The sequence below is a fragment of the Pygocentrus nattereri genome, chromosome 8 (genome assembly GCF_015220715.1).
Source record: "Pygocentrus nattereri isolate fPygNat1 chromosome 8, fPygNat1.pri, whole genome shotgun sequence".
NCBI lineage: Eukaryota > Metazoa > Chordata > Actinopteri > Characiformes > Serrasalmidae > Pygocentrus > Pygocentrus nattereri.
Genome location: NC_051218.1, coordinates 6,970,001 through 6,982,492, shown reverse-complemented (window position 1 = coordinate 6,982,492; position 12,492 = coordinate 6,970,001). Strand labels below are relative to the sequence as shown.

General features: G+C 40.4%; 1 protein-coding gene across 1 annotated transcript in view; it reads left to right on the top strand.

The window, feature by feature from the left end:
• Positions 1-3,008: 3,008 nt before the first annotated feature.
• The window catches only part of LOC108439071 (aminopeptidase Ey), a 20,308-nt gene continuing 10,824 nt past the window's right edge, over positions 3,009-12,492 (top strand). Inside the window, exons 1-9 of the mRNA XM_017717264.2 lie at positions 3,009-3,600; positions 4,804-4,946; positions 5,656-5,789; positions 6,281-6,407; positions 6,603-6,757; positions 7,607-7,720; positions 8,107-8,250; positions 10,454-10,519; positions 10,753-10,818. Of these exons, the coding sequence (XP_017572753.1) occupies positions 3,071-3,600; positions 4,804-4,946; positions 5,656-5,789; positions 6,281-6,407; positions 6,603-6,757; positions 7,607-7,720; positions 8,107-8,250; positions 10,454-10,519; positions 10,753-10,818 (1,479 nt within the window). The 5' untranslated portion in view covers positions 3,009-3,070. The remainder of the gene's footprint in view (positions 3,601-4,803; positions 4,947-5,655; positions 5,790-6,280; positions 6,408-6,602; positions 6,758-7,606; positions 7,721-8,106; positions 8,251-10,453; positions 10,520-10,752; positions 10,819-12,492) is intronic.

Below are 12,492 nucleotides of genomic sequence, written 5' to 3'. Positions count from 1 at the left end.
TGCCAAGTCACAAAAAAACTAAGCTTGGCAGTTACAAATGTGGTTACAAAAATATTTTTGTATTTTGTATCGCAGTGTTGTGTCTGTCAGCCTCACTGACTCGACAGAATTCATGATCATTGTCATGTTTTTGGTCATCAGTTCTCTCTGACTACAATACCCAGCATGCATTATACAAATACCTCATACAGCCCCTAGGAATCCTGTCAGCTAGCCTAGCTACTGATCTATAGGCTAATAAATACTAACCAAATAAAACCATTAGGGTAACTCTTACCTTGATCACCAAACAAAATCACAAACAAATCTTTTTTCAGCACTAAATGGAGTCAACTCTGTCCACCGTAGTGATGATTTGAAGACAGTCATAATGATTTTACAACTGCAGCAGCATATTCAGCTCAGTACTAAAGTTAGCTGGGTGATTAGTGTAGTGGGTAATACCTCTGCCTTCTAAGCTGTAGATTGGGGGACAAGTCCCCTACACTATACTTGGGCAAGACTCCCAACACTGCCTTCGCCTGCCTGTGTAAAATGATCAAACTGTAAGTCGCTCTGGATAAGAGCGTCAGCCAAATGCCATAAATGTAAATGTTAGCTATCTGCTTTCCTTCTGTGTTCACCAGCTAACAAACACAAAAATACAGCCTTCAAATATCCACCCCAAATCAAATCAAATCTTTCTTCCACCTCACATCATCAGAAGGAGGCTACAGTCTTTAAGAAGTAACTGCACCCCAATATTTCAAGCTAACTCCACCCCAGCTCATCTTTGAAAAACGCTCAAAAATGGGCAGGGGACACTGAAAGGGCACTGCAGTCAGAGCTGGTTTATGAGCAGCCTGGCCCCTTCCTATTTCCCTCATTATATCTATATCAAAAATGACTGCAAAACATCTGCAAGTCCTCAATGAATAGGAGTGAATGGCTCAACGGCTAAAAATGAGAAGTTAAAATTGTTTCTAAGCACTTGCCCAGAACTTTCCTTTAATTCTAGGAAGTAGAAGGATGCATTTCACTAGAAACAAAGAAATCTTTACTATACATTTTCTTTTTTCTACAGCAAATGGGTTTCGGGCAGCAGGAGGCGGGCCTTATTGCTACTGAGTGCTGATTGGTTGGCGCCATTTTAAACTCCTATAAATTGATTTTAAAAGCTCTTAAAATATAACAGCGGTGTTAAAGTGTTTTATGCTGTTCGGGAAATGACCGCATTCTTTTACATTAAAATGTTTCAGCATTTATGAACTATGATTTTCCTCAAATGCTCCATATCAACCCATTCATTTTGGACTTGCTCAGGAGCGCCCCCTAGCGTTTGAGAAACCTGGAAGACATTCCAGAGTGGCAATTCTCACCTCTACAAATTCTCTGCTACAGTGATGTACAGGGTTGGAGATGGGGCTGGGAGGGAAACCTGGTGAGCTGAGCTGCTGTGTTTTCATAGCTAAGCTGCTGAAAAATTAACATGGTTCCAGAAAATGATTAACAGCAAGCGGGAGAGGTGTCCGAATGGCCATCAGTAACAATCGCTTTTTAGTTTTAACCTTTCCTGAACCGTTTTCCTTTCCGTAGTTCCAGTTTTACATGCTGTTGATTTTGATTTACATTAATTTGAAGTCAGCAGCTTTAATGAGTTTCGCAAGAATCCTCACTTAATTGCTCCTTCAGGTTACCTACTCATAGACTGAACTTTATCGTTACATATGCTAATCAAAATATCTTTATTACAAACTAAGCTCAGATTAACTGGGTTACTTATAGTTGCTACAGACAGCTGGCATATCGCAGCCTTGTGAGGTTGTGCTGGGGGTGTTTAGCTCAGTGTGTGAGTGTGGTCATCTCCTCATTCTGGGCTCCTATGCTTTAACGTTTATGAGCACAGTACGGGTAGGATGTCATCAGGGGGGCGGTAATGTTGTTTGACTTATTTGCATGCTTCGGTACGAAGACACGTCATCCGCATCTATAGCAGAGTTTAACCAGAAGGGGCACTGCAGAGGCGGATTCATGATTCTACACATTTTAAGATAGGGGTGTGCAAAAGTTTGGGCACCCCCGTCAAGTGACATCTTTTCATTTCCTGAGTGTAAATAAGCTGAACCCTTTAAGTGGTCAGGGCTGACCAGCAGGCCCAAAGTTGTATTACATACCAGTACAGCCAAAAAATAGCTCAGCCAGTTTGCACTGAAGTTACTGAATAATAAGGCTTAATATGTATCTTAATACCTCACCTGTACGCAACTGACCCTCCTGACGATACTTAATCATAGACATTGCGGCTCCTGCTTTTCCCCCTTTTTCCGTATGTTATACTAGTGATCAAATTTCAATCTCTGCTGTTATTGTTTGCTGTCCAGTGTTGACCAGAGGAGGATGGGTACCCTTTTGAGTCTTGGTTCCTCTCAAGGTTTCTTAATCTTCCACTGTCGCCATTGGTGACGTTAATGGGGGCTTTAGATCTGGATTTCTGGATCGCAAAACCTTGCATCTTCAAAACGATATTTATAGGATGCAAAACAAGTTCTATTTTTAGTGTAAGTCAAAGGAACCAGACTTTTTTCGGCCATTTCTTCCGTCTGTTCATCATAAAATTTACACACAATGTAAAGGGGATTTTCAACTTGTGTAAAAAGACAAAAGTTGGAGATACAAGGTTTTGTTCCAACAGCAGCGATATGCAATATGTTAAACTCAGTATGTGAGTTCTGGAGATAAAATGTGACTCTTTGTAGATGAAGCGTTAACTTATTTTTACTTATAAATTCAATAAAACATGAGTTTTTTCAACAAAACTGTTTTGTACGTCTGCATCTTTGGGGCCGAGTTCTCACGCTGCTGTCCAGCTCAGATTTAAGGCTGTGCAAACACGTCAACACAGACTCGACACTGAACAAATAAAGAGCAATAAAGTTTTCCCAGAATGCAGGACCTCATTTATCCCCTGAATTTTCTCACAGCCAATAATACACGAGCTGGTGCTCTCTTTAGGACGAGAGCATCAAAACTCCACAGCAGCTCCTCTTTGTTTTCTCTTCTGTTGGTTTGTTGTGTGAGCGTTCTGGAAAACATGGTAAAATGCCATTTCAGCACAATGTGCATCATCTGCACGGTGGTGTCCGTGGTCTCTGTGGGCCTCCTGGTTGGAATCTGGACCTTCCAGTTTCTTGCATATGCAGAAACTCCAGCTGCACTGTGGGAAAACTACCGTCTCCCTGATAACCTTCTTCCAGACGTCTACTACGTCACCCTGTGGCCGCGGCTTCAACAGGATGACCGCGGGCTCTACATCTTCACTGGAAACTCCAGCGTGGTCTTCAGATGTGTGAAAGAAACCGATCTGATCCTCATTCACTCCAACAAGCTGAACCTGACCACTGCTGGTGGACATCTGGTTCGACTGACTGCGATCAGTGATGCACCTGCACCAGCTATAAGTTCCACCCGGATGGAGGTGACCACCCAGTACCTTGTAATTCAGCTTAACGGCAAATTAAAAGCAGGAAGATCCTATGAGCTCTTCACCGAATTCATAGGGGAGCTCGCTGATGACCTGGCGGGTTTCTACAGGAGCGAGTACTTTGAAGATGGAGTAAGAAAGTAAGTCCTGCACCTGTGCTCTTCAGAATAGAGGTGACAAAAAGGCTTCTTGAAGAAAGGCTTGGTTTCATCAAGAAGCTTTCAATAGACTCGTGTTTAAAGCAAGTCATTCTCATAACTGTCCTCAAAATCAGATTCTCTCTACATTCAGAACCAAAAGCCTCCAGAACACTTGCATTCTTGAAGACTGTTGCATGGTGGCTTCTTGATTAAACAATAAAACAAAGATTTCAACAATCGGTTCTGTGAGATCGTTCCTCTGGAGTTCTCACAGAGATCACAGTGTATACTAACATCATCAAATGGCAAAAATGTATTTTTAAGAAATACAAATTCAACTGTTTGCAATGATCATCAAATCAGACAAATCAAACAATCATCAAAGGGTTCTATGCATGGTAAGACTGTTCTTCAGATTGATGGAGAATGTGTTGTATATGTTTCTATACAGAACATGTTGGTTCTTTGGGTGGTCATGGTTCAATATAGAAGCACTGTCCTTACTGTATACCCCTGAAAAAACCACAGCTGTTTCTAAAAAGTCATGCTACAGTTATGGTTCTTATTATTTCATTAAAAAAATCAAACACTAATTCCTTTCAACAGCCTTTTAAAATATGTTTTTTCGTTTTAATTTAGTTTTACTGAAATTAATTAATTAATGAAATTAATGAGATTAATGAAACACATACATATTACATATATTTCCATTACATTGTAACAAACCTATTTATTTGATAGTATAAATAAAAATATCTGATGGGTCAGCAGAATGCACATAAGGATGCCTGCAGAAAAGGGTTAAGAAGTTTCCCAGAAACTTTAAGCAATAAGTGGAATTGCAGATAAAAAATGTGTGTGATTTGTATGACTGACTGCTGAATGGGATGCGTAATGTAATCAGTGACTGTTTGGACCAAAAACAGGAACTGCCAACGTCAAGGTCACAAGAGCAATTCATATGTTTGCGTAAGCGCTGTTTCCATGGCCTTTTGTAACCTTTACTTAGAGGTGTAAAACAGAGTTATTAATGGGTGAATTTAGCTGAGGATTCCTGCAATGCAGCTGCCTCTGAAGCAGAGCTCTTAAGAATTACTGAAAAGTTTCTAACAGTTAAAAACAAAACTTCTGGGCCCAATTTCAGTCCTTAGAGTTCATGAAATCAATAACTGAAAAGAACAAATCTGTTTTCCTCTCTAACAGGGTTGTAGCCACCAGTCAAATGCACCCAACTCATGCCCGTAAAACCTTCCCCTGCTTCGATGAACCTGCCATGAAAGCTGTCTTCCACATCACTGTCCTGCATGAGCGAGGAACGGTCGCTCTCTCCAACGGGATAGAAATTGGTTAGCGGTGGAAACACTGAAATTAGAGATCAATCAACTAACCGGAGACAGTCAGGACAGTGACAGTCAAATCAAATAGTTCCACTAGATACAGTCACAGCAGAGACAGTTACACCAGAGACAGTGACACTAGATACAGTCACACCAGTGACAGTTACACTAGAGACAGCCAGAAATCACTTTTCAGAAACACTGAAATCAGAGGCAAAACAAATAGCCAGAGACAGTCAGGACAGTCAAAACAGTCACACCAGAGACAATCAAACCAGACGAGGCCACATTGGACAGAGGCATCAAACCAGAGACATACCAGAGACAGCTACATTAGACACAGTTACATCAGAGACAAACAGACCAGTCACATTTGAAGCTATCAATCCAGAGTCAGTTATACCAGAGACACCAGAAACAGTCAAACCAGTGACAGTTACACTAAAAAGTTACATTGGAGACAGTTACACTAAAAACAGATACATTAGAGACAGTTAAGCCAGAGACAAACAAACCACAGTCACATTTGAAACTGTCAATCCACATTCAATGCACTGAAGACAGCCCCATCAGAGACAGTTACACCAGAGACAGTCACACAACGGACACCATCTTATTCAGAGCAGAAGTGCTTTGTTGACTACTTGAATAGTTATTACTGTTATTACCTGCACTGTACAATTAATCTACATTGTGTTTGCTGCTGTTTATTCTTTAGAAACATTGAACACCACAGTTGATGGCACTGCTGTCACCATCACCAGGTTTGAACCCACGCAGAGAATGTCATCATACCTCCTCGCTCTGGTTATTAGTGACTACACAAATGTGCAGTCAACAGAAAGCACTTTGGTATGAGCTGGTTTCATGTTTTTATTTGATAGTAGCAGTAAATAGATATTGGATACACTTGCTGATGGGTTTTCCTTCATTTCACTGGTTTACAGATTTTAGAATAATAGCGAAGTAATTTAAACTATGAAACGTGGAATTACACCACTGGCCATGATACAGTTTTATGCATTCTTGGTGTTCTCTCTGAAGTAGCTTCATGAGGATACCATGAGATTTCCAAGCTTTTAAAGAAGCACCATACGCTGAACACTACTTGCTTCTTATGTGAAACATGTTTTTGTTTTTTGCTTGTGGAAATGATCATTTTTGATCAACTTGAAGGTTGTAATCCTACATTTTTACATATATACATTTAATCTAGTGGTGTATATTACATTATACATTGAGCTCACAGAGCAGCTTTATCTTTTAGACTTTATCTGTTACATCTGGCCATAAAATAATGCCCCTCCTGAGTGTTTACTGTCCCGACTGTGTTTGCTGTGCAGATTCGGATTTGGGCTCGTAGGAAAGCGGTCACTGATGGACACTGTGCCTATGCCCTCAACCTCACTGGACGAATCCTCCAGTTCTTTGAGGATTACTATAAGTTTCCCTACCCTCTCTCTAAATCAGGTACACTCATAAAGCCCAGAGATTTAAAACCAGACTGGAGAGCGTCTGCTACCTTTTACTGCAAGATCAACAATGTTGTCTCTTACTGTTGCATGATGGTAGTAATAATATTCATTTAAGCTTACAGTTTAGCATTTTATCCTGTTACTACAAGTTGAAAGCCCATTTAAATATAAACTCATGTGCTCTCTGAAGATCAGATCGCTCTGCCGGACTTCTACTTTGGAGCGATGGAGAACTGGGGGCTGGTCACTTACAGAGAGACAAACCTCTTCTATGATCCACTCATCTCCTCAAACGCAAACAAAGAGAAAACAGCCACTATAATTGCCCATGAGCTGGCGCACATGGTACTCTCAGGTCCTATGTTTCATCATGAATCCCATCCTCTTAAATATACTTACCCTTTGGTGAACTTGGGTTCTTCTTTTTCTAGTGTTACTGTCTCTGGTTTGGCTCTTTTTAATGTGACTGTCATTGACTCGACTGTCCCTGGTTTGTAACACTGTGTATATAACTGTCTCTGGTGTAACTGTCTATGGTTTGGCTTTCTCTGATGTAACTGCCTAGCCTGGCTGTCTTTAGTGTGACTGTTTATGATTTGACTGGCTTGACTGTTCCTGGTTTGACTCTCTGATTTGACTGTTCCTGGTTTGGTGATTGTCTCTGGTGTGACTGTCTCTGGAGTGACAGGTTTTATTGTCTCTGGTGTGACTTGCTTGACTCTCTCTGGAGTGACTATTTTTGGAGAGACTGGTTTGAACGCTCCTTGTTTGTTGATTTTGGTGTGACTATCTCCCGAGAGAACAGTTTGACTGTCTCTGGTGTGTTTATTTCTGGAGAGATTGGTTTGACTGTCTCTGGAATGACTGGTTTGACTGTCTCTGGAGTGACTACTTTTGGAGAGACTGGTTTGATTGGTGTGACTGGTTTGAATGCTCCTCGTTTGTTGATTGTGGTGTGACTATGTCTGGAGTGAACGATTTAACTGTCTCTGGTGTGTCTATTTCTGGAGAGATTGGTTCGACTGTCTCTGACGTGACTGGTTTGACTGTTTCTGGTGTGACTGTCTCCGAGGTGAATATTTCTGGAGTGGTTGATTTCACTGTCTCTGGTGTGAGTATTTCTGTTTTTTTGAGTATTGTTGGAGTGGCTGTCTCTGGTTTGGCTGTCTGAGATGTGACTTTTTTTGTGTTCAGTGGTTTGGAAACCTTGTGACTCTGAAATGGTGGAATGAGGTTTGGTTGATTGAAGGTTTTGCCACCTATGTGTCTTTCCTCGGCGCAGACTATGCTGAACCCACCTGGAATCTGGTGAGTACTAGAGAAACACACACACACACCCACCCACACACACACACACACACACACACACACACACACACACACACACACACACACACACACACACACACACACACACACACACACACACACACACACTTCAGAAATTCAGTACCTTCTGTCACATTCAAAGCTAAAGCACATTCTTTTGGCTTGACTGTCCTTTGCAAGACCTTATAATCTCTAAAATATAATATTAAGATGTTTGTTGAACAATAATGAGTCAATGTCCTGTACAGTTTTCACAAAATTCTGTCCTTTTTGATATTAATCAATCAGTTTTACTAAACTGCTTGATTTTCTTCCGTTCTGACGTTTAGCTGATTCTTGTGCTGACCTGCTTCTCTCTCCCAAAGAAAGACCTGATCATTCTGGATAACCTCCACAAAGCTTTTGCCGTGGACGCTCTGGCTTCCTCCCGCCCTCTCTCCTCTAAAGAGGAGGACATCACGAGACCAGAGCAGATCAGCGAGGTGTTTGACACCATCTCCTACAGCAAGGTAAGGGAGCAGCACAGTGAAAGTCTGCAGAGATTCTTTCTCTCTAGTAAATGAATAATGTGTAGTTGTCAGGTTGTCTGGCCTTTGCTGACCTCAGTGAGGCCTCTTTTTAGCAGCTTAGCCAGCAAATTAGTAAAGCTTCACAGTTTACTGCAAGTGAAGGTACCTTAAACGTAGTTAATATAAATAAAATTTGACATTCTGAGATCAAAATACATAAAAAAGACAATGTTTCTCTTTTAAGTTAATGTAGTGAAAGTGTCTCATTGGTGAGAGATGGATAACAAGATGATAGCTTATAGAACGTCATTAATTAGTGACGCTGACGTCTATTAAAATGATCAGAAGCACAAAACACTGAAGGTAAACAGTTTCCATCAGGGAGAACCGAGTGGCTCTGAAATCACTTTTTACACACAAGCAAAGTTTCAGTTTCAGATTTATTTACAACTTAGTTCCAAGTTTAAGTTGAATAAAAACTGGCTTTAAACTCAGGATCACAGATGAGCTCCTTTACTATGTTGATCTGTAGGCGTCTGTTCATAAACATAAACCAGCCCAGACTAATTTACTATAAAATGAAATGGTGTTTGTAGAAATTCAGAAAAAAGCCGCGTCAGTCTCGACTGCATATGTGGACATATTTCTATATTGTGCTCTATTTACACAAAGTTAGGTTAGTTCATCATTTATGTTGAACAGACTCTCCCAAAGTTTTTACGCTGCTGCGCTGACGTTGAAACGTGTGCTGCACTGGGTCGGTATGACCAACAGGTCAAAACCAGCTCTAAACAAAGTGACCGCTGGGCCCTGATTGGTGCTCTGGCTTTGCGCTTCTTTCGTTTTGACATGTTACGTTTTTATACACACAGAAACCAAAAGGAACGACAGATTTCTCAAAATGTAGGAGGAAAAAGTCGGATATTAGACTCTGAAATGTAGTGGAGTGAAAGTAAAAAGGAAATACTTCAGTAAAATACAGATACACAAAAAAACTACGTAACTACAGTAACCAATTACTATTTATTTATTAACTGTTTTGTTTAAACAGTTAGTGTCCAGCGCTGTTTAATTACAGCGAGTATATACTTAGTCCTGTTTATTTGAACTTAGACCAATGTGGCATGTATAAGGAGGAGCGAGGAGGCGGACGCACACGCTGAGATAAGCGAGATTTATTATGGGCAAATCCAGGGTCGTGGTCAAAACAGTCCAAGTTCATATAGCCGATACGGACAGATCGAGGAAGAGACATGACAAAAACCAGAATCGAGACATTAAACAAAGACCAATACAATCATACAAAGACCAGATACAAAGATATAAAGATACAAAGACTGGCAAACGCAAGGGGCAAACACAGGGATTAAATACACGGAACAATGAGGGACAGGCGAAAACAATCAGGGGCGGAGTTACAAAACCAAAACACGAACACATGGACGGGACCGGGAGGGGCCAACCGTGACAGCATGTCAAATTTTGTCATTGTATTCAGATTTTTGAAGGCTGTTTTGAATGTGGCTGAAGTAGTGCATTGTGTCTGTTAAAATATTGTGATATGCATCATGAAAATGGCTTCAATTAATGCAATACAAATTTTTTGCTGTATTACTAATGGAATAAAATAATTTCACTAACCCCCCGTAAAACATGCAAGTGATGTCTAGAAATCGATTGAATATGCATAGAATATTTGCAACAATCATTAACTAGATGGGTCAAAATAACGTTGACACACTTATACATAATAACCAGTCACAAATATGACTGCACATTTTTTTCACACAGTTGAATAAATAAATCCAAATAAACATTAGATTTCTCTCTCATAAACATTAGATTCTCTCTCATAAATCCCTCTTGTTCAAAAGAGCAAAAGCATCTTGTTAAATGTTTCAGTCATGTTGAAAACAGGAGCAGTCACCAAACTCTTGGAACTCTGTACCCAGGTGTTTGGCCAGATTTGCTCTGTTAGCATCCTTGGTTAGAACCGTTCTGAAGCACCATTTGTTTGCACACTGGCTCATGTTCTTTGCCTTTCCATTCTTATTTGCTTCAAAGTATGCCCACACAGCTAGCCCTCCTGTTGTCTTGGTCAACTAAAGGCCACTGCACACCGGATGCGCTGCCACTTAATCATGCATTTTGAAAAATCAGTGGGATTCTGCTTCAGGTAAACACTGTTGTACTCTGCCTGTAGGGGGCATCAGTGCTGAGGATGCTCTCAGACTTCCTAACAGAGCCGGTCTTCCTTCTGGGCCTGAAGGTGAGGGATCTCTCATTCATTAACCTCACCAACGTACATAATTCTTCTAATTTTACATCCAAAACACCTGAGAGAGGTAAACACACTTGGTCAAGGTTCCAACTCTTTTTATAAATAAATAACCAGAGAAAGAGCTGTGTGCCATTTTATGCATATTCATATACATCTGTATATGTGAGTATGTATTGCACTGTTGAATGTGAATATTTGCATTATACTTATTTATTCTACAGACCTACCTGAACACGTTTGCCTATAAGAACACGGTGGGCTCAGATCTGTGGGATCATCTCCAAAGAGTAAGTCAGGTTTCCATTCGCTCTATTCTCTGTTTAAAATGTCAGCCCAGATAATCTATTGATATGACAGAGTCAATCATAATGTGAGGCACAATGTCACTGATATGTTAGTAGTGCTGCCCTCTTGCGACCAGATAAAGTGATTGCTTACAAAAACCAAATGTAATCTGAAGTTTGATTCTTTAGTTGTAGCGCTGGAGCTACAAGGCTAGTATAGCTAATAAGCTAATGGAATTTCATACCCTTTATACTTTACCAGCTACTGGACAAAGTAGAGACAAAATTCAGGTGCAGTGTGTGAGATTTAAGGGAGGATGTGTTAATCATAAATAGAATAAAGTAAACAAAACTGTGTTTTTATCAGTGTATAATCAGCTGTACCTAAGAATCATTGTTATCTTAGAATGAGCCCCTTATATCTACATAGTGAGTGGCTCCTCAACAGAGGCTGCCACCACCATGTTCCTACACTAGCCCAGAAGGGACAAACCAAACACTGCCTCTAGAGGGTGCCGTTCACACTTTTACGCTGAAGCGTCAGCTTGAATTTGGTGGCGCTGTAGCTCTGGTTTGAAAATGCAGAAACAAGAAGAATCAGTAGTTGCTGCCAGTGCTGCTGACCATTTTGTGTTTCGATAAGTTTGACAACCCAGATTTTGACAAATGGAAGATCAGACTTATTATTCAGCAGAAGAAAAAGTGACGGAGGCTGAATCCTCACCATAAAAGAAGAGAAAACACGAGGAACCAATACAAAATCAGGACAAACGATAGCAGAAAACCTGACGGCCACTGTAGTTTCTACTACACGCTTAGAAAGGGAGGGGTGAGGGAGGGAAATTCAGTTGTTTGCAATTTGCAACCTCATCACTAAATATTACACACTGCAACTTTAAGAAGGTGCTGCTGTGTTTAGCCATGATATTATAATTTAGTCCATGTTTATAGACAACAGTAAGTCAGAAACCACATAATCAAGTCTGTTAATCTTTTGAGACAAGTGATGATTCAGGTGCGCAGTTAGCACCGTGCTAAGTGGTGGTGTACAAGCTTCATCTCTGGCTGAAAAACACAGCATGAGTTACATGCTAAGATGGCCTGTGCTGGTTGACCAGCATACCAACATCCAACAGACAGCATATCATCGCTGTTGCGCTAAGTGTAGCTCTGCAATTTCCCTCTGGGATCAATAAAGGAATCTGAATCATTTTTAACTTTTTTGCGTTTTTTTCATTTACATTGTGCTGAAATTTCTTAATGAAAGGAACAACGCAAATCATCTAAAATGACTTTAACTAACATTCATTACGTTACTAATGTTTTTCATCTCCTATAAACTAGGTCTTCAGAGAGAAAAGGTCACGACAGTGATGACTGACCAGCATAACAGCATCCAAAACACAATATAGTGCTGTTCTCAGAAGAAAATATCACATCACCATTGATGTCGTTTCTCAGCTTTTGGCACAGTTTGGAAATACTTAATATTGTGCGTAAATTTCATGATGAATGGACTAAACAAAATGACCCCAAATTACTTGTAAAAAATTCTGGTTCCATTGACTTCCATTAAAAGTAAAGTAGGTTTTTTCCATTTTGGAGATACAAGGTTTGGTTCTGACAGCAGCGCTATGCTGGTTTTACTGGTGACCAGGGATGCTGGTTTGTCTATCA